The sequence below is a fragment of the Onychostoma macrolepis genome, chromosome 15 (genome assembly GCF_012432095.1).
Source record: "Onychostoma macrolepis isolate SWU-2019 chromosome 15, ASM1243209v1, whole genome shotgun sequence".
Classification (NCBI taxonomy): domain Eukaryota; kingdom Metazoa; phylum Chordata; class Actinopteri; order Cypriniformes; family Cyprinidae; genus Onychostoma; species Onychostoma macrolepis.
In genome coordinates, this window is record NC_081169.1 from 9,065,525 (window position 1) to 9,093,498 (window position 27,974).

At 34.2% G+C, this 27,974-nt stretch overlaps 1 protein-coding gene across 5 annotated transcripts in view; it reads right to left on the bottom strand.

The window, feature by feature from the left end:
- Positions 1-27,974, bottom strand: part of cadm2b (cell adhesion molecule 2b) — a 238,240-nt gene that overhangs the window by 6,793 nt on the left and 203,473 nt on the right. For 3 of the 5 annotated variants that reach the window (XM_058799124.1, XM_058799121.1, XM_058799122.1), the window contains exons 4-8: positions 24,564-24,716; positions 22,049-22,186; positions 15,365-15,526; positions 14,463-14,553; positions 13,453-13,631 (exon numbers count right to left, since the gene is read on the bottom strand). In XM_058799124.1, the coding sequence (XP_058655107.1) occupies positions 13,453-13,631; positions 14,463-14,553; positions 15,365-15,526; positions 22,049-22,186; positions 24,564-24,716 (723 nt within the window). Of the gene's footprint in view, positions 1-6,597; positions 6,625-13,452; positions 13,632-14,462; positions 14,554-15,364; positions 15,527-22,048; positions 22,187-24,563; positions 24,717-27,974 lie in introns of all 5 variants that reach the window. The other 2 variants (XM_058799123.1, XM_058799120.1) reach the window with 1 other exon arrangement.

A 27,974-nucleotide genomic window follows, 5' to 3' on the forward strand; every position in this document is an offset into this window, starting at 1 on the left:
TAAAATGGAAAACAGAATTTAGGGGAAAATAAAACCGTTTTAATGGGGCCCTAAATTAAAAGGTAGCTCTGTGAAGTTTAATTGTGAAAAAAAAAAAAAAAGATCTTTTCATGCACTCTCAGGGTCTAATAAACACGTAGAAAGCATTTCCTTCCCCATTAATGGTAAGTGCATATCGTGATACATATCAATATTGAGTGATATGGGAAAGAAAAAAAATATATATATATTTTGCTAATATTTTTGGCCATATCGCCCAGCCCTAGGATTTTGTGTAATTTTTTTAAGCTTAAATGCTTCAGTCCTCATTCTTCTTCTTCAAAAAAATTGCCTTTTATGTTAGGAAGAAAGTCATACAGGTTTGGGAAAACATAGGGCTGAATGGGATTTTCAGTTTTGGGTGAACTATCCCTTTACCCTCACTTGAAGGGTACAGGACAAAATGGTTTTGGACCTGGAGCGATCGTGTCCTGACACAGCACCTTTGGCCCTACTTTGGGTGCCATTTCAGTGCTTCTGCAAGGGTGTAAACTTTAACTATGTGTCTTTATTGCTCTTCGAACTTGCTCTCATTAGCTCACAGTGATGAATGGCTCTTGCTTCTGCTGTGCTTGGCAAAGTGACCCTGGGAGATGTGTAGAACAGGGACTTCTGCAGACCCATTTCTAACACATAAATGAACCCATTTAGTTCAATTAACATTGTGCTTTGTTTTGAGGCAAAATAAAAGCCATGTGGAAATTAAGTTCAAAGCATGGTACACTTTATGGGAGGCTATTCAGAATGGAATACACTAATCTTGTCTTGATTTGGGATTTGCTGTACTCCACTCCAATTTTGACAGACTAAAGTGTCTTGAACTGTATTTGCTGCCCAATTGCTTATATACAAAACACTATTTAAAATATAAAAAGTGCACACTTTACATAAAGCTAAAGCAATTTTTGTAAGTTGCTATGGATAAAAGTGTCTTGATTAAACACACACAACGACATTGCAAATCTAAATACATCTAAATACATACACTATTTGGTTTGTTCATTTGAGTATATTGAGCTATTCTAACACTTATTGCTGAGGAAGATTACTTTAACTTAAAATGTTTTTTTGAGTGAATAACTAGTCTAACTTTAAAAAAAGATATTTGGCACAACTACATCTACAGAAGTTGAAAAGCTCAAAAAAAAAAAAGCCTTACAGCTGGTTGCTTTGTCTTTTTAAGTTAACTCATCTTTCTATTTTTTACAGTTTAGTGCCACCACAGTACTTAGGTTGTGGTACCCTATAATAAACATGGGCTTTAAATGGGCTTTAGCTTCCAAAAATAATAGCAGGAAAGCCATTATTGCTGCAGATGTCTTTCATTCTCTCGTGAATATGCGGTTTGATAATATAGTTCAATTTATGGACTGCATTAAGTGCTTCCAGCTCGAACTGAATAAGCTGTGTAGCGGTTACATGATTTCAAGCTGCTCTTCCAATCTCATTTTTCTAATTTAAATGCGCACCAGGAATTATATACATTTAAAATTTAAAAAGTTTATTTATTTTATTGCAATATTTCTCTTTCTCATTTCAGCGTTGTAGTTGGCTGTTGCTTAGAAATGCAGAGTTTTGCATATCTCTTGATAATAAGGATATTGCCTGTTCTTTATGGCATCTTGTGAATGAACAGTTTCAAAGCAGGGGGAAGAATAATGATGTTTGTCTTGTTGTGAAGTACATCATCTTTAATTAAAGGCAGGATTCACATTCTTAGCTTGTGTGCTACTGTCTGTAATGTATCATTTATTCACATACACTGATCACTTTGATTATTTTTATGAAGGTCCTTTAATATTGATTTTCATGATGAAGATGAAAAAATATGTTTTTGACCAATCTTACCTTAGCAACTATCGCTATCCACCATATTATCAGACTTTATTATAAAATAGATCAATGAATGTTCTGTATGTTTGGATTGTGGAATACAGAATTTTACTATATGTATACCAAATATACAGTACATTTTGTTTCTGTGGCACTTAGAAAAGTGACAGAAGGTCTCTAGAGATTATATACTCTATTTTGTTTTTATTTCTAATATTATTTTTTATTTTCTTTTGTTAAATAAATTAAAATAACAAAATGCAACATACAATATAATCATGCATAGCCCAAATATTTGAATATATACACTACACTACTATAGTTTGTCAAGGTAAAATATAAAATATTTTTGAAAATACAAAATATTCACCAAGGCTGCATTTATTTGATAAAAATACAGTAAAATCAGTAATATTGTGAAATATTATTACAATTTAAAATAACTGTAATTTTATGTGAATATATTTTAAAATTTTATTTATTCCTGTGATGCATAATTTAATTTTTAGCATCATTCAGTGTCACATGATCCTTCAGAAATTAATATGCTGATTTGATGCGCAATTTCGGATTATTATAACTGTTGAAAAAATAAAAATAAAGTATATATATATATATATATATATATATATATATATATATATATATATATATATTTATTTTATTATTTTTATTTTTCTATTTTCTGTAACATCCTGTAAAGTGAGTATCTGTATAAGGGCAGCAGAGCATCAGCAAAGGGTCGGACAGACATGCCAGAATAGAAAACACTTTGATATCTCCAAATGTATCTGGTCACAGAGTGACAGCTGGCCAGTGGAGGTCAGAAGCATGTGTATCTCTCTGTTGATAGAGCAAAGACACACTTTACTCTTCTGGAAATGGAGCTTGTTTGTGGAAATAAATCCTCAGTCAGTAGAAATTCCATTAGTGATCATTAGTCTCATTCAGGGATGGTGACATGTGGCCAAAGACGTTCGTCATTTCACTTGAGTGTTAATGAATTCCATTAAGACTCGCATGTGAAAGGCCGGAGGCACAGAACGGATGTGTTTTATGGCACACACATACCCAATCAGAATGTTTTAAATGAACATTTGCATCAAAATAAATCACTGTGGAATTAATTAATGTTGACTTGCTTTACAATTTGTGGCAAAGAATCTGTGAAACTGTACATAGAAATGTCTGTGAAGATAAGAAATCGAGGTCTATAGGCAGCGCTTTTCATTTGCATCATTATTGTAATGTTTCAGGTTCAAAACAAGTTATGCTCTATTGACAGAATCTGTGGCTCTTTGTTGATAACACAGAATACAGTCTCTTTGTTTGTAAAAACAAGCATAACTTGTGTAATGCGAGACATTCTGGAGGGTATTTTGTTATTTTATTACAGCAATATTTAAAAAAAAATTGATCCAAAAGCTTTGAATCATTCTCATAACTTTTAAAAGGTTAATAAACTTCCATTATTAGTGTCCATACTATGGTGGCTCAGTAGTGCACAACACAACGCATATGACTAATTTAGTTGTGTTGTGCTAATTTCGCTGTGTTGCGACTTTTTTCCATTGTGTTGTGCTAATTTAGTTGCATTGCGGCTTGTTTGCATTGTGTTGTGGCTTGTTTCTGTTGTGTTGCAACGTGTTTCCATTGTGTTGTGCTAATTTTGTTGTGTTGTGGTTTGTTTCCGTTGTGTTACGACTTGTTTCCACTGTGTTGAGACTTGTTTCCATTACGTTGTGGAGATTTTGTTGTGTTGTGCACTACTGGGCCATCGTACCATACACATATTTTGCAACAGTTCCTGCGTTTACTATTCGACTGACAGACTGGTAATAATTTTCTATGGTAATCAATGCCTTGTCACATATAAATCATAATTTTTTTTGAACTGATAACGTTCCTCAAAGTATGTACTGCGTTCTAAATACAGATGACACCTGAGATACTATCTTTACATGCTGTACATAATCACTGTCATCTCCACACACTCATTTTGCAGCTCATGTTCACTGTACTCCCAGTGGAATATGGTGTGGGTGGCATTAAATATGATTAGGTTTTAAAAACAAATTACATTTGCTAATTATTAAAATCAATTCCCTCATGGGAGAGCAGGCTAAGGAAAACTGACCTAAGACAAATAGTTAGAACACATCGAGGTGGAACATTCAGCACAGAGACCGCAGTGAAAGAGACGATCAAGCTGAAAATTAATGGTTCACAAAACAAAACAAAAACAGGACAGAAACTGCACATACAAAACAAAACATGTTTTCAAAAGGCCATACCATGCATAGACTGATGACATAATATTATGTTTTTATGTCAGCAATTCGACAGTCATTGCTGCAACTCGGTTCTAGTGAGCTAAACAAGAAATTTTGTGTTTACTGTATGCCTTTCAGATGGTCTACAAGGACACTGAGCTATCTTCTAGAAATTAGTCTTGGTTTCTTAAGATTCATTCATTCATAATAAAAGAAAACAGAACTAATGACAAGAGGCAGACTTGGAAATAAGTTTCCTTCTTTTTCTCCCCAAATGTAATGCTTTATCAGAAATTTAAAAGATTCGTTTTTTTTTTTTTAACATTTCTGAATTTCTTGAATTCATTTTGGTATCTCTGAAAGGGTATAATGTCAAAAATGCAACCTGGTCTCATAAAAATATGTACCTCGGTGCACTTTTTGTGCGACACCATTTTTACGTACCTTACTGCACGTTTCGCCGCAGTTTCAAAGAGAAATGTCCACTGAGTGGCGTTAAAACACAGGTTCAATACGTGAACCCTGGCACGTATTTATTACGTTGATATTGGTACGTATTGCTGTTTTTTTTATTACGTTGCTTCAGCTACGTATTGTGGCGGTTCAGAATTCAAATATGCGGGTACTGTCGCTAAATGTTAATGCATTATCGTGTTGGAAATATGCCCTACACCAAACCCAACCCTAAACCTACCCAATAGTGTTAACAAATGCAAAACTGATATAAAAACGTATTTGTTGATGAAACCGTACCATTTGAACTTCCTTATATGCAGTTTTGAACTGCTTTGTCGAACCGTGGTTACACAGGATTCGAACCGGAGCTTCTCGCCTCTCAAGTCCATCTCCGTACTCCGTGAACTACCGAACAAACCTACTGTTTCTGAAAACCCATAGATATGAAGCTGGATGTGTGCGATGCTAACATTCAAAAGCATCAGTTTTCAAATCTCCCAGCATATTAATATTGTTTTGAAATCATAGCATGATATTCTTCAAGTAATTGTGCGAAAATTACGCTTTATTAATTAAAACTGTGTAAATTTGTGTGAAAAGGAATAAAAGGTGTAGGAGCTTTACTGCCTCTAGTGTTCATTTATTTTGGAAACTGCAGTGATATGTACTTATTGGTACGTATTTCGTGTCACGCTAAAAAGTGCACCCAGGTACGTAAATGCCATGAGACCAGGTAGCAAAAATGTCATGGTAGTATAACCATCCTGTAATGATACAATAATTAATAAAGTAATATATATTTTTATTATTGTATTTATTTTAATAAAAAACAAGGTTAGCGGTCAAATGTCAACTGGTGCAACCCTAAGAAAACGTAATAAAATTAATGATTCAAAATAACTGCGGATTTGAACATGAAACAAAGAAAGAAAGAAAGAAAGAAAGAAAGAACAAACAAACCTATTGTTGGTATATTGGCACACAACTTGATATTTGACACTGAAAATGGCCTAAAAGTTTTTCAAAAATGTATGAAAGTGGTACAAATGTGTATCAAAAAAAAAAAAAATCATGTTAAGAATTTTATTACTTATTTTTTTCCACTGTAAGAAAAATTATATTAAGATTTACTTGGTTACACTACTTGACATTTGACACTGAAAATGGCCTAAAAGTATTTTTTAAAGAAATATATGAAAATGACACAAATTTGTACAAAAAATAATTTGTATTTTTTACAAGTTTATTACTTCTTTTTTATATTGAAGGTGTGAGAAAAATTATATTAAGGTTTACTTGGATACACCACTTGACATTTGATAGTGAAAATGGCCTAAAGGTTTTTAAAAAAAATTTATGAAAGTGACACAAATTTGTACAATATGTTTTTTTTTTCTACAATTTTATTAATTGTTAAATTAAAAATAATATTGATTTTCCATTGTAGGTTTAAGAAAAAAATATATTAAGATTTACTTGGTTACATCACTTGAAATTTGAGATTGGAAATGGTGGTGTATATATATATATATATATATATATATATATATATATTTTTTTTTTTTTTTCTCTCAAAAATGCATGAAAATGGCACAGAAAAAAAGTATATTTCTAAGCACATGCATTTTAAACAATTTTTTTTTAAAGATCTTTCTTTTTTTTCATCTAGTAGAGGTCTATTCTTGTGCCATTGACCCTTATAATATAAACTGTATTTCTAACTCTTCCAGACTCTTCCTAACCATAATAAGATTCATTTCCTTTCACTGACGACAGTAAGTGGGCCAAAGGTTTAAGCATCCCTCGTGTGAATGACAGCACCATGGAGCACCATGACATTTCACAAAGATCAGCAGTGCTCCCATGCAAGGCAATGGCTCCCAGCTCATGCTATGGAGGAGGTTAATTGGCGTAACCCGTCCCACCACTCCACAAGCCACATTACAGCGCCCTGTCTCGCAATGATGATGTCAGCACTCCAGCAAAAAATATTTACCTGTGGTTGTACCTGGGAAATCTTTAGCTGTTGCCATGGACGCAGACAGAAAGGGGCAGTAAGGGAAGACAAGGGTGAGGACATCACAAGGGGAGAGAAGAAAAAAAAAAAAAAAAAACTGGCCACAAAACTCAAAACCATTAATGAAGACACCAACCAACCGCATTAACCTGCAGTCAGAATGATGGAACATGGACGAATGGGACGACATGATGGTTTCAAGTACAAATTTAGTGTACAAACACACATATCCGGCAAAACACTTCCATTTGGACATATTCTGAACTATACATTCATGCTAATCTCTGATGTTTGCTACATCCCACTGCACTGCTCTGTAATGATGCTACTTATCATGCAAATCGCTCCGTATTTCAAGCCAGTGAAGCTGAAGATATTTTTACTATATTAATGCCAGTTTAGTCATTTGAGTTACTAGCCTCTTTATCTTATGCAGATTGAGAAAACCGGCATGACAAATTAGGACACTGGGTCTCCTTCACTGTGCGTACTTAAAATTTTGTGTGTGAAATCTGTATATGAACAAACAAATCATGATTCATCAATACATTTCATACTCAAATTTATTCTGAATTTATGAAAAAATGTCAAACCACACATTAATAAAAATACATATTTGTAGAAAAAATATGATTATTATTTAAAATAAATAAATAAATAATGATTGTCAATTTTGTAAGAAAAAAATATTAAGATTTACTTGGTCACACCACTTGACAGTCGATGTTAAAAATAGTCTAAACGTTTTTAAATTGACAATATTTTCACATACAGACTTTTTTTTATTATTATTACTTGTTTATTTTGCAACAACAACAACAACAATAATAATAATAATAATTGTATATTTAGGTGTAAGAATAAATTATATTATTATTTCCTTGGTTATACCATTTGACCAAAAATGCTTCTTTTCATACAATTTTATTACTTGGTTTTACTAACTAACTAACTAACTAACTAACTTTTCCAGATTCTTTCTAACAGACATAAAAATATACTCTGGATGTAATCATGTTAAGTTGAGGTTTTATATGTAGATATTTAATCTTAAATGCATATTTCATATACAGTGAAAGAGAAAGAAAAGCTGTGTTGTAGCTTTAGAGAAGTCTGTTAACTCTTTCTGTTTATAATGTGTTTCAATTGGTTTTGAGGATGACAAACTGGTTTCTCATTTAGGATACTTAAAATTCATTAATAAAAGAATGATTTCATGCGTCCAAGCAATTATTAGTGAATGAGACCTGAGGTCTTAGTGACGACTTGCTGTGTCTATGGACTTTTTTAAAGTTACATGATGTCAATGTTGCTTGTCCCCATGCTTGTTTGTCCACACTGGAGTATTACATCTGCCTTTCGATTTACTGAAACAGAGCAGATGTCTGATTAGAAATGCCTTTTATCTCTCACCTCTTTGACAGCCTGACAACCAGAATTTCATCTGTGGCCAGCTTTTTTCCCCCTCAACACAAAAGCCAAAAACCTTTTAGTCCAATTTGTACAATGAGGAAAAAAAGAATGTCTGATGTAAAAAAAGTGGAGGTGACGTGAAGTGGCAGCGAGAGAGATGGAGAAAGACAGAGATGGGAAGATCAACATTCGCGCTGTAGTTCAAACGCGTGACTGTTCCCTCCTCATTTCTGCTGCGGGCTGAGTGTGTTTCCCGCAGGGTTTCTGATCTGGGTGAATCTCACGAAACATGTCAAGAGCATGTCTAGGCCATCTTTCACTTCAAATTCAAACGATATACAAAACTAGATTTTGATTAAAGAAAATTAAGACTGATTTTAGTGTTGTTGATTGGGATTTCACCCCTAGTGGCCGATAATAGTACCACAAGCTACTAGCGTTGGGGTTTAGAGTTATTAAGGTTTATTTATTTTTTTAAGTATCCTATGCTCAGCAAAAGCAGTAATATTGTAAAATATTATTTTAAAACGTTTTTTTTTTTTGTAAATATATATACATAATTTTTTTTAAATGCAATTTATTTTTGTGATGGCAAAGCTGAATTTTCAGCAGCCATTACTTCATTTTGATATTCAAGAAACATTTTTACTTGTTTATTTATTTTCATCAATGTTGAAAACAGTTGTACTGCATAATATTATATTATATTATATTATATTATATTATATTATATTATATTATATTATATTATATTATATTATATTATATTATATTTTATTTATTATATTATATTATATTATATTATATTATATTATATTATATTATATTATATTATATTATATTATATTATATTATATTATATTCAGGATTCTTTGTTGAATAATGTTTCAAAAGAACAACATATATTGAAAACGGTTTTAACATATTTGTTAAATATTTTGTAAAATTATAAAAGTCTTTACTGTCACTTTTGACCAAATTAACGCATCCTTGCTGAATAAAAGTATTAATTAAAAGTATGAATTTCTTTAAAAAAATCTTGATCCCAAAATTTTGTACAGTGGTGTATATTCATGTTTGAATAGTCTTTTGGTGCACTTCAGGTACGGAGAATGTGCAGATAATATTTATATGTATTTATGCATATGATATTTATTGTGAAGCAAAAAAAAAAAAAAAGTATATAAAAAAATAATATATTTATTTTGCTTCTTGATTTCTTCCTGTAGAAACACACTATATTTAGGTATTTTTTATTTTTATTTTTTGCTTACATCTCTGTTCAAGCCTGGCCTCATGTAAAATAAAAACAGAAAAACAATTCTAAAGGTAGCCTCATTTTGGCACACATTCTATGAAGGTCTGTCAAGTTTCTGACTATTTTTAAACATTTTTAGGGTGAAACATGACCTGGATATGTTTTCGTGCAATTCACCCATCAGCCCTGTTTTACATATCACATTGCCCAAAACAGCTTTTTTAACATGTTTATTTTCTGCTTTTCTTGTTGGTCAAGGCTCCTCTTTTGGTTCCCTAATGCTTAATGCTTAACTTCTACATCAGAAACGTGAGTGTTTGCTCGTTTCCTCTGCCTGGACTTCAAACGCGAGCTGTTTTGATCAGTCTCTGCCTCCCGCGCCCTTCCTTTACTCGTCTCCCAAACTGATTACCGATACATAATTAGCTCTTTTAAATAAGACCTAAGACTGGAGAGGAGGAAAAAGTTATAGTGTAAATAAAACTCAGCATTTTCGAGCTATTTGGCAAGGATTTCGTTTAGGGTCAAATTGCCTCACAAGTGCCTCTGGAAGCATTTCATCTCTTGCTCCGGCAGCAGGGCGCGCTTCTGAAAAGACGTCAATTTTATGGATGTTTGCACGCTTTTCCGAGCAAGTAAACGAAACTCTTTTTCATCTGTTCTCATGCTTTTAATTGAGAGGGGGTTGGGAGCGAACACATGCTGATTATAGGAAGCAAGCAATAAATATTTTACAGTTCCAAGCAAGCGCCGGATTAAACCCACGAGACGTAAATGCTGATGCTCATTTAAAAGTCAGAGGAGAACTCAGGGCTCTGAGTAGCCAGAGGGAGTCTCGTCTGCTCAGACCTACTGCTGGGTACAATTAGACTATACATTACACCTGCAGGAGAGATGTCACAGGTCTCTCAGCGGCTCAATAACACTCACATAGGAGCGTGCAGACCAATACATGGATTTTCCCATCCAGCGGAGTAATCGGATTGGCTATGGATGCTGCTGTTTCTAGCTCATGCTTATCTTTCTGCAAACTCTGCTGCTGCATGCTTGACTTCTGAATATATGGAGGTTTCACTTTTGTCTTTATGGGCTTTTTTGACTTTGATTTATACAATAGGAGAGTGGAGAGAGTGGAAAGTAAGGGGAAACCCTGGGAGTGCATAGCTCTATGCGTTATATTGTTACTACCTATGCCATGCACAGCTCTAATGAATACACTATAGAGCTACCCATATATAGCCGTCTCCAGTGACTACAGTACACATGTATATATATATATATATATATATATATATATATATATATATATATATATATAGCTACAAGGTCATTACGGGATTGGTATATGCTTTTGTTGAAGCCAGCAGCCTGCTTGTTTTTCAAATTTTAATGTTTAACAGTGGAATTTGTGGTACATTTCAAATACTTTTTTGCTTTAAATCTAAGTTTTTAATGTTGGGATTCACCTTGTTGGTTTGGTTCACAGCGTATAATGCTTTAATTAACACCTTTTAAAAAATTCCTATGGCAATCCCTATGCAATTCATGGAAAAATATTGAACCAATGACACTATACATAGTAACACTTTAGTATAGGGACCAATTCTCACTATTAACTAGTTCCTTATTAGCATTCCTATTATTAACATATTGGCTGTTTATTAGTACTTATAAAGCACATATTCTTCATGGCCATATTCTACATCCCTTATTAATAGAATTTGTTACAACAAAAGTCTGAAACTCTGTTGCAGATGTATATCTTTAAATGCACATATAAATCACGATTATCATTACTAGTATTACTAGCACCGTTTCTGTGAAAAGTGTAAACACTGTGGTAATATCAAAGCATTGATGTTTATTAGAGCACCCTCAGAAGACCAACATACTGCAGTAGCATTGGCTCTAACCAATGGGGTGAGTTTGTTGGCGGGGCTAACTGTTAGTTCGACCAATGGCGGTTGGAGTGGAGGTGTAATAGAAGGAAACCTATTAAAGGAGTCCTTATTTTTAAGTCGAAGCAGTGAAAGCGGTGCAAATGTGACACGCCAGATACACATTCTGAATAGATGTGTACTAAATGGCACTTCAATTAAAAAAATAACTGTATTGAATTTGTTTACTGTATACTGTAGTTTTAAACAATTATTCCCTTAGAAGTACACTTTAGCATACCTTTAGAAAATGTTATTACGGAAATAATATATACATAACCGCAAACTTGAAAGGCATTTTTTTTTTTTGGACATTTAACTGCTTGTTAATTGAAATTAAAATGAAAATGTATTGTAGTTTACATATATATTAAATACAAATAGCTAAACTTCAGAATTTTATATGTAATTTCATAATTACTTCTATTGTCTTTGAAATATGGTTAAGATTTACTGCTGAATGTACAGTATACTTTACAGTATACTTTAATGTCATTAGTATTGATACTTGTGTCATGTATTTAAATATATTTGTAATTACACATTTGTAAATTTGTAAAAATTGTAAAGCACATTTAAAATATATTAACTTTAAATGTAATATGGAACAGCACACTATAGTTGTATAGTACATGTGCTGTAGCATAGTCAACACATCAAAATTAGTGTATTTTATTAAAGCACAACAAAAATTATTAAAATAATGATTTAAAAAGTACTTTAAAATGTTTCATGACATTAAAAGTGTACTTAAGTGCCTTAGGAAACATGCACTAAGTACAATAAGCCTTTAATTTCATTAATATTGTATTATCTGCATGTACATTTAAAATATATATATATAATTATAATTTTTTAATTACACTACAAGTGCACATTCAGTAGAATTCAGCACACTTCATTTTCACAAGGGTTAGTTTTGGGGTTAATGATTCACAAGGGAATCATTCAATTTCTTATGATACCCATTTCTAAGGATAAAACACGAAAAACAAAACTGAGTAATGTTACACAGCACAGCCCAATTTGCCATCCTACTGAACAGAATACTAACATAACACAATTTGCCATCCTACTTTGTATTTATTGCCTTTCCTAAACACCAGACATTCCCATTTCTATCTGTCCTCTGCAAAATAAAGTGTACCTACCAGCAGACACATTAATAAACGGAAATTAAAACGGTAACTGGAGATGAATAGGGAGTGCGTGATTTCAACTGACATTTATTGCCACTTGGCAGTCGTACCATTAGCAAATTAGGTTCATTCGAGAGCCGAGTCGGACAACTCATCCTGAGAGGAAGGGCTTAATAAATATCACTCGGGTGAAGTCAGACATCTAGATGAATTAGAAGGTAATGAGTCATGTGAATGAGATTCTCCCTCTCTTTTTCTCTCTACACCTGTCTGTCACTCGCTTCCTCTCATCTCTTTAACCTGAGGGTCGAGGTTTGATTGCTTAGTCTTTGCTATAGTAAATGCTGCAACAAAAAGTGTTAATTTCAGTTGACGACTATTCAAAAGTAGTTAGCATGTCGCTAATATATTGTTATGCTAACAGATAACTTTCTGTAACCTGATTCATTTGTAGAGCTTCTACACTAGTCTTTATTTTGTGTGTCTGTTTGTCTCGTTAATGTTTCCAAATAAATCTGGGGCAATGGAAAGGCATGGAGAGCTGTGGGCTCGACTTTCAAAAGGCGTCTGTCCATAAAGGCCCCTGCTGTTGAGACAAATCCCGCATCTTTGTTTTTAGTACAACAAATGTGTACCTTCCAAATGATTTCTCTCAAAGATTGCTGTTGGGCCTATTAAAAAGCAATGCTACAAATCCATCTCTGTCCCAAGCGCTCTGTATCTTCCTTCCAATTTTAGCTTGACAAATGTTATCTGTATTAGCAGTGGACCCTTAATTGTGTGTTCTTCTCTTGCTTTATTTTCTGTTTTGGAGAACCAACTTATCATTTCTGGCTCAGTCTCACTTTGGTGGCAAATACTGCAGCCACCAGCAGTTTCTGCTGTATACCCTCAACACACAAAACCATTGGTAAACTAGGCCACGAGGAGTTTACTGAGTGCGTATGTGTGTTTTGATGCGGATTACGATGGATATTAACATAAACTTTCACAAATAAAATTAATAATGAGAACACATGAGAATATAAATAAATAAACTCATGGATTTATTGCCCTCCAGAGGTTATGATGACCCAGAAGTACTTACCGTACACATACAGTGTAAATTCATCCCTGTTGGTGCCGAGGTGGTTGCTGGCCTCACAGCGATATGTGCCGTTGTCTGTTTTGTTGAGTGTGGTTATGATTAGATCTCTACCCTCCACAATCATTCGTTCAACATCAGGAAGCTCACCTCCATCTTTTGTCCATAAAACTGGCTCAGGCCTGAAAAAGAGTAATATAGCTTGAGGCCTCAGAAATGTACAGGTCAAAAACTCAGAAAACACTGGTATGTCTGTACATAAGAATCTCAAAATGTTTGTAATGTTGTAAAGTTTCACAAACTTGTGATTTTTATGCATAGAAATTTTGTTTTTATTTTATATTATTTCATTTACTGGGTCATTTTAAGCTTTATTTTGCGTTCATACATGCTACTGCAAGAAACTATATAATTTAACAAAGGATACACACATTCCGAAAACTGTATGGAAGCTTTTTCATTAAAATATTTTATTAAAATATTGAAATTGGGATGCAGTGCCATAAAACGTGTAGTTTCTGCTAGTTTATGTAGATTTTTTACTGTATATTTCTTAGCTTTAGTACAAAAAAAACAACAAAAAAAAACAATTCTGTCAAGCTATTTTTGAACACATGAACGCATCTAATACAAATGCCCCCTGTTGTACTTCCATTGTAAATATATGAAAAAATCTCAGTTCCTTTAATCTGTTTAGGGCATAGGTTTAGTAGGCTGGTGGCAGAAAAGATTTGTCTCTCATTTTGTTATCATTTCTGCTCAAGGAACTTTTTACGGTTTTGTCCTCTACCTCTGAAAGGTCACTCTAAAAGAGTTACAACTGCCTCTAGACGATTATATGACTCACTAAATCTCTCCCAAATATCACGATCTGATTTAGTATTATTGCTTTTTGTTCTCGGCATGCAGATAAGGGCCGCCTTGAGACGTGATGATTCTGCAAGTTCAACTTCATAAGACAAACCATATTCAAACAATGTTCACGTAGGTGATTAAAAGAAAGCTGCACTCACAGTGGGTTGCCTTTGGATACACACTCCAGTTTGAAGTATTGTCCTTCCTGAGGTACTATTACTGAGCGCACAATCTCTACCTGAGGAGGATCTGGATTGAGAAAGCAAAAGAAAACAAAAATCACAAAGCAAAACAAAAACACAAAACAAAATAAAACAAAATTCAAAACAAAACAACCAAAACATAACAAAAATACAACAAAACACAAAATAAAATAAAAAATAAAAAACACAAAGCAAAACATAACCAAAACACAAATTAAAACAAAAATCACAGAGCAAAACAAAAACATAAAACAAAACAAAAACATAAAACAGAAAGCAAAATAAAAACACAAAGCAAAACATAAAACACAAAGCAAAACAAAAACATAACACAAACACAAAATAAAACAAAAATCACAAAACAAAACAGAAACACAAAATAAAACAAAAAGCCAAAGAAAAACACAAAACAACCAAAGCAAAACATAAAACACAAAGCAAAACAGAAACACAAAACATAACAAAAACACAAAATAAAACATAAAACAGAAAGCAAAATAAAAACACAAAACAACCGCAACACAAAATGTAAAAATGTAAGAGGAACAATGGTCTTCAATGTAAATATTATATGCACATACAATTAAAATACCAGCATTTTGTCACACCACACCGCTATTTTTTGGACAAAAATAGCTTGTTAAAAATGCTTGTTAGAAATGTTTGACTATTTTGAAAAATTGTAACTGAGCTACTGTTACACTACTGCAAAACATTGCTAAATTGTGGTTACTGCACACACAACACTGTCTCTGCCACTCTTTAAACTGGTGCTGGCATACATCCTGTTTCAGCTGATCTGAAAGCAGTTTCTGTCAAAAAGTCAGGAGGGAAACTGATCCAAAAATATGACTCACAGTGGACCTCCAGCACTTCTGTAACCTGGTGTGGCAAGGAGCCCAGAGCTATGTGCTCCACCACACAGGTGTACGCTGCTCCATCGTCTGTCCTGTCCACCTTGAGGTGTATGGTGCTCCGGACCGTGAATGACCTCCCAGTGGCGTTTACCTCCTTCTGACCTGCCAGAACACAGTCACAAGAAAACCTATCAGGCTAACGTTACACATACAGCACTGTACAGGTGCTTCTTTTAGCATGCATTATGATTATTAAGTTTATTTTGTACTCAAGAATGTAACATTATATACCCTAGATATATAGGCATGCATCAGAGACTTAAACTTAGATATATAGACAGTATATACAGCCTAAGCATATTGGATAATTTCTGTTACAGATTTCAGATGACTTCACATACATTGTGAATGGCATCATTCATTCAAGAATTACCATGCAAAAAGCTGCTGTTCCAAGTATCAGTACAACTGCTTATACACAAAATTTTGATGAATGATAATTTAATATTAAATAACTTACATTCAGACACAATACTGACAGTTACTTTTTAGTGTTTTTGCCTACATCAGTAATTCATTATTACAAATCAGCTGAGTTAATGATTCAACAACTCAAATACACTCCTGAATAAGTTTCTTGAACTAATCGGTTAAATGAATAATTCAATAATTTACTACTCATTTTCTGTCTTCTTAGAATGAATTGCTTGTTGTATTACTTATTTATAAGTGACATTGTATAAAAGTCTCCACTAAATAAATAACTGAAAATTTAACTCGCTCATAAACACAATCACTTGTTCATTCCTGAATGAATCAGTGTTTTTGAACTAATTGGTCAAGTAATCATTTAATGACTTGTTGATAAAAACAATAATTTGTTTGTTCCTGAATTAATAAGTGTTTTGAATGAATGATTGAAATGACTCACTTATACATAGTGCCACCTACTGGTGTAACAAAATCCCATTAACACACAGACTGACTGGAGTATGCAACCACTGATGGACACAAAGAGTGACAAATCTGCACTTCCTGAACTTCCTGACTGCTGGCCAATCCCATTTGAGGTGTTGCATAAGAATATTTTATTTTATTTTATGGAATATTTTTGATTCCATCTCATATTATTTGTGATCATACAGGTATTAGCCTTAAACTTTGTTTATTGGCCTACTTCATCATTGGCAGCAACAACATGAAATTCTTCTGGTTGCAGAAAAGTTTTAGTTTGTAATCACACAGAAGAACAGCAATCCACCAATAGAAAATATCCTAATATCCTATACAGCTCAAAACATTGTCCCTTTCGGCCTGGAATTTATTGGAAAGCCTGTGGAAATGTGAAGAACAAAGCATCATTTAAGGCTTGTAAGGAATCCTTATAACGTCTGTGAGAGGAACAGCACAGAAAGTGATAGAGAATCAGTAAGCAGAGACAGTAGCAGTTAGAGCCACGTCTGCGTACCGTGAAAGCCCTGGATCAGCGGCATCATGAATGGTTAAGTAAAACATCACCCTGGAGGATTGCCTCCAGCAAATATCTCACTACACATATACATGCATGACCTGCCCAGATAAAACAGGGTGTATCTCTCTTTCCCTTGATGCACATACACAGTAAAACATTCAGAGCATCTTTGTTGTTTTGTTGTCCTTGTTTTTGCTTTTTTTTTTTTGTCATCCAAATATCATCTTTGTTTTCTATTCAAAACATCAATAATAGAGCACTGAAGAAAAACACTAAAATGGCAAACCCATTTTACTTCTATAATATGCTCAACTGGTAAAGCATTGCACCGGGAACACAAAGGTTGCGGGTTCAATTCCCAGGGAACACTGGCATTAATAAAATGCATTTCCTGAATGTGCTGTAAGTCACTTTGGATTTAGCACCTGCCACATGTAATGTAATGTATTTCTGAGTGAAACAGGATGATGTGAGCCGAAAAGGAAAGTCATTTTAGAGGTGAAGCAAACTATTACCTTTTGATACAAATGATATGTGTTGCTTAGAAATAACGCGCTTCTTGTATTCACTTACAAATAAGACTAGAACTAAGGAAGTCAATTATTTTTATTCTTTTTTTTTCATAATAAATTAATTACGTCATATGCCGATTAATTGACTGAATGTGTCAATATTAGCTTAAAAGCCAAAAAAGAAGTATAATTCAGATACATTATACTGTGGCAGATGAAAGCACTGAATATATCGATATGTCAATTTTATTTAGCAAACTTTTGAATTTAATTTTGAAATGAATTATTTCATATTTAGAAAAGGATAATAAATAATGATTAAATTACCCCAAGCTTTTGAACAGTAGTGTATATGGTACTGTATGTTACCATGTTCAAAACACAGTTTGTTAGTGGAGGTAATAACATATTATTATGAAATATGTAAGAGTTATTGTTTGAATAGTTTTTGTATGAATTTGGGCCCCTGCTGGAACTCAATATGATGAATGACTGGTATGTAATTTCATATACAGCATCTGGTGATAAATAAATAAAAAAGTGTTGATTCTAATTGCTGTGGAATATGGTGCAGTGTGATATCTGGTCAGTGGTGTGAAAGCTAGACATTTGTGAGTAACTAAGCAGCTGAAATCACATCTCTCTCGCTCTCTCTCTCAACACTAGTGTCAGGCTGTCAAACGCTCCCTTTGCATTGCCTGCAGCGCTGCCCTGCTCTTCTAGATGCAAGCTATAATTTGACGCTTTAGGATGATTGATCACTTTTATTTGAAGATGAACTAAACATTTTTTAAAGGGATAGTTCACCCAAACATTAAAAAAGTCTATTTTATCATCATTTACTCATCCAAAGTATCAAAGAAGATTTTATTGAAATGTCAGTTTTTATTGTAATGACTTGTTGGTGAGTAAATAATGAGTTTTTGGTGAACTATCGCTTTTAAAGTAGTGTCTCTGTAACAGTGGGACATTTGATGCCAATAATGTAGTTGTATGAATGAGGTTTATTTTGTTTAATCACTCTAATGAGTGTATGTTGTTTATCTCATTCACTCAGATGAACTGCAGACAACTCCAATCTGCTGTTTCTCACCCTCCTCCAGAACAGACCTCTGTAACACTTCTGGTGTTTAGGTAAAACTCTAGCAGTCAAACGCTATTACATTTCTCAGAGAAGAGCTAGAAAAATATATATTGTAAGTAGATTTTTTTTCTTTTCATTTTTGATTACATTTTAATGTTGCAAGTGTTGCCGAGGAGCTGATATGTGTTACGTGTTCTAAAAGTGCTTTTTTTCCAAAGCTGTTGCTAGGGTGTTTTGCATGGCATGGCAAATGGTTGCTAGGGTATTCCGGATTGTTGCATACTAGCAAAAACACCAACCCACAAGGCTCGGGTCCATCATTCAATGTAAATTTCCCTTTTTTTTTTTCTAATTGCAAATCTGAAAACTAACAGCACATCTCTACTACTTGACAAGCCACATAATTGAAGGTCTCTGTAGTTCAGTATGATTTATAATTCAATTCCCCTACTGTAAAGCTGATCTAGGCCTATGTATATAATATATAACCCAAAAGCTGGGTTCAGCCCGTTGGGTCATTTTATTGGGTTGTTTTTAATAATTTTACCCAGGTGCTGGGTAGTTTTTCTGTAACTAAGTTGCTGGGTCATTTTTTAACGCTGGGTTATTTTTTTCTACCCAACCGCTGAGTTGAGCTTGTCTCCGATGAAACTAACGCAGCTGCTGAGTCACATACAGTCAGAGCACAGGCTTTTTGCGTAATCTACAGTTCACAGTTCCACTGATTTGGTGCACTTCTTCAGCTAAATAAATGTTTGTATACATTTGATTTCATTTATAAAGTGTTTAGTGTGCTGTAATAAATTGTATTATTTTACGCAACATAAAAGGATGAGATGTCAGCCAGCTGCGTCGACAGCGGTCGCTTCACATGATGGAAACGCCTTTTGCCTTGCGTTACATAAATGGATATTATTTGTTATAGTACTGAGTTTCATTTAATTTGATGTTAAAATATGTTTTCTAATCTCAGTACTGTTTGTTTATGGGCAGGTTTTGGAGTCAGTCGTGGCATCTTTCAGCTACGAGTGAAATGCGAGGCCGTGGTCTAAAGTTTGTAGTTCCCCCGCGAACAGCAGCCCTTCACCGGCTCAGATTTCGGTAACACACCGGCACGAGAATTAGCACTGTTTTGGCAAAAAAGTGATTACAGAGAACAGTTGAATACATTAAAAGGCTACTTTTAAATGTTACATGTTTTATGTCTAAAATGCTTGTTAAACGAGTTGAAATGTATGTAATATTGTAAACTATGCTGTATTTATTGTCTTGTATTTTGTCCATGTGATCTTACTTATAAATGTATTAATAATAAATGTTCATATTTTGATTATTGCTGTTGCCTCTAGTAATTCTAATAATAACCCAGCATGTGTTCTGTCCAATATTTACCCAGCGCTGGGTTGCCAAATAACCCAAGTTGGGTTGTTTTTAACCCAGCATTTTTTAGAGTATAGATCAGGAGTGGCAACTGGAATAAAACAGGGGGATTGTCCTATCAATAATGGCAAAATGTCAAAAAAGGAAAGAAAAAAGTCAGTTTTTATAGTTGTTGTATTCATATTCATTTTGTACTATTTTAAATATAATAAATATAATTATTACTCTTTATCCCTCATTGATAAAGTTCCATGATATTATTTACATACTATATATACTTATATAGGAACTATATTTTAATAAAATGTATTACCAATTACAATTTTTAAAGGTAAATAAAAAAAAGTAAAGGGATCCCAAAAAAGTCCACCAAAAATTTAAATTTGGACTTCATTTACTCACCCTCATGTCTTTTCAAACCTTTCTGAATTTTTCTTCTGTCATAACTGATATTTTGAGAGAAGTCTCAGTTTGTTGTTGTTGCTGTTTTTTGCACATATAATAGAAGTCAAAACAGTTTTCAAATTCTTCAAAATATGTTTTTTTACAGCACATTCTTCAAAATATCCTTTGTGCTCTGCAGAAGAAATAATTTTTGTGCGAACTGTCCCTTTAAGAACAAACGTTGCAACCAAATTAACTACAATTTAGGTACAAATTAACTAGTAGTTACTAAACCCCTGCTGTGAAATTCATGTCCCAATTTAAGAAAGTCCTCAGGAATGGCTGGTGAAATCCCATCCAGATGTGCAAAAACAGCATAAAAAGCAAGTGAAAGATTGGCCCAGAGGAAATTACCAGTAGTGTAGTATATTTAGCACAGATCTAAATATAGTAAACTGCATTAAAAAAACAAAACAATGGCAATCCCCGTGGTAGATAAGCTCTCAGGAGATCCTGGATTTGTGCTGAAGTTTCAAGAGTTGTAAGCACAGCCCGCACTGGAAGTTCTGTCGACGGCAGCCAGGGAATCCATCAACGTGACCCGTTCCACAAGGCTTCGTATCTCCCTGACCATCCTAAAGTGAGTGGTATCGCACTGTGTTACATATTCTGTTTGGGCCTGCGTGCTGGTCTCCAGAAGCACATCCAATCCGTCTCACAAGATCAGATCACAGAGCGAGATTCCTTTGAATCGGAGTGAGTGACAGGCGGTCCGGCCGTGATGCTCTGTTCCCGCATGCCACTGGCCTTTAAGTGCGGCTTGCGTGAATGCCATCTCTGAGTCGGGCCTGTCTAACGGAGTCTCAGGCCATCAATCACCAGCACCAGATCATCCGACTGGGGCTTCTGCCTGAGATGTGCGTGTCTCAGCCCTCAGAGGGATGTCGGGGGTAACATATTGGTTAAAGTTGAACTGATGTATTACCGTATGCTGTGCTATTTTACAACGGATTGACTCAAGAGATGTAATTCCTTTTTAAAAATTATTTTCTGTCTGATAAGGTAGAATGTTTGAGCCAATGTTTAAAAAAAGAACAAAAAAGAAAAAGAAAAATATGTTTTTTTTTAATAGAAATTAATACTTTTATTCAGCATTTACTTCAAAATCAAAAGTGTTGGTGAATGCTGTTTCTATTCATTAAAGAAAAAATCCTGAAAAAAAGTATCATGATTTCCAGCAAATGTTTCTTAAGAATTCAGAAGGATCATGTGACACTGAAAATTCAGCATTGCATCACAGGAATAAGTAAATTTTTTAAATATATTAAAATAGAATTAATTTTAGATTTTTAAATCTAAATGTCCAATTCTCGCTATTAACAAACCATTAACTACGACTTTTGTCTCAGTAAACTCCTAATTAATAGGCATGCTAATCAGCAACTAGTTAATAGTGAGAATTGGTCCCCGTTCTAAAGTGTTACTGATTTTTCTTTTATTTAAGAACTGTTTTTGTCTCGCACACATCCAGACTCTCCCACCAGCCTAGAAAGATCTCTTAATAAGTGTATGAAATTACATCCTTTGTTAATAATTGTAACTCATACATTGTTTGTAAAACTATTTCTGTCCATGCACATTAAACTGGTAAATTACACACTTCACCTTTAATGCAGAGAAATGCAGATTTCTACTGTGAGATGCTTTATAAAGAGCTGCACAATTCACGAAGGTGCTGGTGTAAAGATACACATTGCGCACCATGTATAATATACACATATTACACACTGACAAAATGTGCAACTGTTCATTGCACACAATCAGCTCTAGGCTATCCAGGGGGATTTGTTTACCTTGCACCTCCTTGTCGTTTCTGAACCATCGGATGTCAGCAGCCGGTTTGCTGCCAGATGTGGTGCATGTCAGTGTGACGTCCTCCCCCTCCTGGGCAGGTCTCGAGAGGCCTACGATTTCTGGTTTTGCTGGAACACCTGATATACAAACAGAGGAGGAGGATTATAGGCAACGCTGATGGAAACACGCGTGATTCTACGATTTCAGGGCTCAGTCCCCGCCTGAACATGATGTGGTTCAGAAGAATATTTCTTGCCTGAAGTTCAAATGTTGCTCGACTGACATTTTTTTAATAGAAAACATGTTTGTAAGTTTACATATAAATTTGTCAGTAGATATATATCAATACAGTGATATATTCTGCTGTATGGTATTTTGTAATTTTACTGGAAAAGGAAGCATTTGTTGAGCGACAGAGATGGAGAACACAAATGAGTTTTGGTTTCTACCGCAGTCTTTTCTACATCAAACTAAACCACCAACAAAAACTGTGCCACAGTAACACACCAGAATAGGTGTTAAAATGAACAAAATAGAAACCTGACTTAACAATTTTACGTTAACATATAGTATAACAAAACGCATAATGCAGAATCAAAAGCTTATTTGTCTTAAAAAAATAGTCCCAGCATTGCTGGATAAACAAAACAAAACACAACACAACAAAAACAAACAAACAAACAAACAAACAAACAAACAACTACTGTCTGTAAAGATACTTATAAACTATATGTATTGTATATTAACATTAAGTAGCCCCACCACTGTTGGATGATTTAAAACAAAACAAAACCAATACAGAACAAAACAAAACTATTGTCTGTAAAGTTGTATATAAAACTAAGGTGAAGTAGTCCCACCACTGTTAACTGATCAAAGCAACATAAAATGAAAACAAACAAATGCAAATGACAACTATTGTTTGTAAACAAAACAAAACAATTATAATAAAGTAAAAAAAAAAAAAACCTATTGTCTGTAAAGGTACTTGTAAACAATATGTATTGTATAGAAAAGCTGTTTATATATGGTCTCATTATTGTTTGATTATTTAAAACAAAAATAAAACAAAACAAATACATGACAAAACAAAACCATTGTTTGTGAGTGAGTGAAGTGACGTGTGGCCAAGTATATTGACCCATACTCAGAATTTGTGCTCTGCATTTAACCCATCCAAGTGCACACACACCCAGAGCAGTGGGAGGCCATATTGGGGGTTTGGTGCCTTGTTCAAGGGTCTCACCTCAGTCATGGTATTGAGGGTGGAAGAGAGCACTGGTTGTTCACTCCCCCTACTGACAATTCCTGCCAGACCTGAGACTCGAACCCGTGGCCATTAGGTTACAAGGCCAACTCTCTATCCATTAGGCCACGACTGCCCCAATGGATAGAGAAAATTCATCTTTGTTTGTAAAGCTGAATATAAAAATAAGGTAAAAGTAGCCCCACCTCTGTTTAAGGAACAAAACAAAACAAAATAAAAATTGTTGTTTATAAAAGATACTTGTTTACAAACAAAAACAAAAACAAGCCAGACAAGCAAAACAAAACAAAACAATTATAATAAAATACAAAAACAAACAAACAAACAAAGGTAACACTTTATTTTAAGGTCTCTTGACTAGTTGCTAATTAGCATGCATATTAATAGAATATTAGCCATTTATTAGTAGTAATTAAGCACATGTTAATGCCTTATTCTACATGACCTTATTCTACATCCCTAATCCAACCCAATACCTAAACTTAACAACTACCGCACTAACTATTGATAAGCAGCAAATTAGGAATTTATTGAGGGAAAAGTCATAGTTAATCGTTAATAAGTGTTCCCTATTCTAAAGTGTTACCCAAACAAAAAACTATCGTCTGTAAAGGTACTTATGTTTTACTTTATAAAAAAGCTGTGAATAAAAATAAATAAAATGTTATCCCACCACTGTTATCCCACAAACTAAACAAAATGCACAACAAAACAAATCTATCATCAGTAAAGTTGAATATAAAAATAAGGTAAAAGTAGTCCCACCACTTTTGGACACAACAACACAAAACAACAAAAACAACAGCAATTGTCTGTAAAGGTACTTGTAAATAATATGTATTGTATAAAAAAACAAACACAAAAACAAAAAGCAAACAAAACAAAAACAACTAAAAAACAACTATTGTTTGTAAATGTACTTATATTTATTTATTATATTTATATATTACTTAATCTGTATATAAAAATAAGGTAAAAGTGGTATATAAACATACAGTGTACAGAGCGAGAGCTGCAGATTCCAGCACAAGCTGATCATAAACCAAAGCACACAGTGACACATCTAATGGCTCCATCAGCCAGTGTGAAATTCTCTCATTTACATCACTCCCTGTGCCACCAAAGTGCAAAAACAAGATCATGTGAAGGGAGAGAACTCACTGACCCCAGATCAGTGATCAGTGTGTTGACCTTAAAAGCACAGATTGATGCGAATGAGAGGGAGACTGATCTACGAGAGGTCTTACCTAACACAGTCAGGAAAGCCTTGGAGGTCTTGACAGGCATGGTGAAGAGCGAGCATGTATACTGTCCTTCATCTGACAGAGAAACATCATTGATGCTGATGGTCAGCTCCTTCCAAGAGGCTCGAACCAGTTCAATCCGGTTGTCCCTTAATGCTGAGACACAAAAACATATCATTAGTGATCAATAAATAATCAGTAAGGTAAAAAGGACTTTTGGAAAAACATCCAGCAGTCACATTGCCTGAAAACGTGTTTTAATGGTACCATGGTAAAGTAATGGTATCAGATGGTAATATCTCAGCATGTGTAATGGAGCTGGTTGAGTGAAGGATTCAGGACACGAGTAAAGCAAAAAAGAAAGGGAATTTTATTTTTGTCTGTTTAAAAAAACATACAGGGTTAGGTTATGAAAAAGTAATGAAAGAAATAACAATCTTGATGCAATGAGCAAAAAGAATCTACTGTATGCCCAGATAAAATATAAATCCTGCTCCTGGGGAGATATGGCCAAATAACTAAAAGGCAAAGAAACAAGACCTCTTGCTCAAACAAGGATTATAACAATAAATACGGGACGTCACACTTCTTACTCCAAATATTCCTCAGTGTGGGTTTATTTTTCAAAGTCAACAAGCAGGCATTAAATATCAAAGAATATAACAAAAAAAGTATGCATGTTTCTGCATATACTAAAGTTCATGTGCTAAAGTTCTTAAACAGTATTGTTTTAAAGCATTATGTTGGTGGAACCATTCATAAAAATGATTTACTGTAAATGTGCAATGCATTACACGTCTGTCACACAATCACCAATGGTTAAGTTTACATGAACACCTTTTGGTTCAGTTAATTAAAAATTAAATTAAATTAAATTAAATCATCCCAACTGAAACTTCTACTATTCTATTCAGTATTGGAGGATCAAAACAACACAAAACAACAACAACAACAAAAACAAAACTAACTATTGCAATTAAGTAAGTTAAGAGACAAAATTATTGTCTGTAAAGTTGCATATAAAACAAGTAAAAGCAGTTCCACTACTGTTAGATGGTCAAAAAACAAACAAACAAACATAAAACAAAACAAAACAAAACAAAACAAAACAAAACAAAACAAAACAAAACAAAACAAAACAAAACAAAACAAAACAAAACAAAAAAACAAAACCAACTAAAAACAACTATTGCCTGTAAAGTTACTTTTAAACATCATGTATTGTGAAAAGTGGTATATACATGTTTAATGTTTAATCTGAGAACTGCAGATTAAATATCAAAGAATATAACAAAACAAAACAAAACAAAAACAAAAAAAATAATATAACAAAACAAAACAAAACAAAACAAAGCCTTGTATATTTTCTTTGTTTTAAAGAGCAGACTTAATATTTTTCTATTTTGGGTCCTAATTAGAAGACGACGAGTACATGAAGCTTTGTGCCGTGCTGCAGGAGTGATGGGACATTGTTCTGCTTCACTTCACAGATGATGAGTGGAAGCAGAATTTTAGAATAACTTGACAGTCATTTATGACACTTCATTCTACACAAACAACAGCTCTTTCCACGCGTCATACATCATTACGCCATTTCTACCTCATTGCAGATGCTCAGTACTTTCCAATTTTGGTTTTAATCCAAGTGTTTACATGCACTCTCGATCGGATTAGGAAAGGTCTACACCACCAGTTCCAATCCGATTGAAATTTAATTCGGATCGAGCTCAGTCAGATCGATTATGGTGTTTACATGAAGGCTTTTCAGTCGATCTGATTACTAACGGATTATATGGTTGCATGTAAACGTAGCAACTGTTTATGCACCATGGTATTTGCATATACTTCAAAGAATATGCATCCTGCAACTCTTGCCTGGAGTCTGGTCAATACCTAAACGGGAGATCTGGTGAAAATAAGGTTGCTGCTGGAGGACATAGTGAGGCCAGCACGGGGCGCCCACCCTGTGATCTACATGGGTCCTAAAGGCCCAATATGATGTGGAAACCATATAGTAAAAGACAACATCCTTCGGATCAAAAGGTAAATCTAGGTCCTGATACTCTGATTTCTAGGGTGTCTCCTGAAAATAACCTCTGTACCTTGACAAGATTTGAGAAAAGCACAAAATATAGCAAATTATTAATGTCATGGTAGGTTAGTGTTAGTGTCTTTTTGTGAATATTAGAGATTTTCGAGCTTGAAATACCTTGGAGGTGAAGCTTAGGACTTATGTTTGCTTACTAATTCATGACATTATGTATTATTCATGAGTTTAGTCACACAGTAGTGACACAAATGTTTTTGAAACTCCCACTGTTCTGAATATAAACTGCGATTGACTGTCACCGTCAAGCTGAAGCCGTTTGTTGCCTCTAACTGGAGTTTCAACTCTTTCCACCTGTCTGCCACAAGCAGCCATTCATCCATTATGTTTGCAATTTCCAAGAAGAGTTTGCAGCAGTCGAGAGACTGATGAACAGAAAGGTCACCTTATTCTCATCACCTCACACCATCTAAAAAGGCACAATTCACTTGTATTGTATCATTTGAAAAAAGTAAGAGAGACTGAGACTTTTCATTTAACATCACACGGACTTAATATTTCACCTCAGTCTGCTTATTGACATACATTATATAATACATTTTAATTGCCGTTGTAATTTTGGTCCCACTTTATATTAGGTGGCCTTAACTACTATATACTTACATCAAAAATAAGTACAATGTACTTATTGTGTTCATATTTTAACACTTTTAGCTGCTATTGAGGTGGGATACGGGTAAGGTTAGGGACATATTTGGTTGTATGGGTAGGTTTAAAGGTGGATTAGGGTTAGGTATAAAGTATAAGGCATGGGTCAACAGTGTAATTATAAATGTATTACAGAAATTACTTAAAGTCGGTTTACAACAGACAACATGCGATGAATTGTATAGGGAGTCCCTCCATGGTTTAGTTTCAACAAAAGTGTATTGACATTGACGTTTGGTCTCTATAAACTCTGTAACACTGGGGAATTCCTCATAGATGTGTTTACCGGCCTTTTGGGAACGTTGTTACATGCAAACAATGACATGTCAAATCAGAAAAATGGATTTACTTACATGTCAGCAGAGACAATTGTTTCGTCTTTCGAAGCCTTTTAGATGTACATTAATGTTAAAAAAAGACAATGTGTCTCCAAACAATAAGATCTGACGCTACAAGACAGCATCTTTCTACAGGATGTGTCAAGACTGTTTAAATATTCCTTCTGAATGTGTGCTGAGTTACGAATAGAGAATGAACAGAGGGTTTGTGGAGATGGCAAATGCCTTGGGGTTTTTTTGGCAAGGAGACACAGCGGAATTGGATAAAGGGAGGAAAGGTGATCAGGTCTTGGCTCGCTCTGCACATGGGCCTGCTGATAG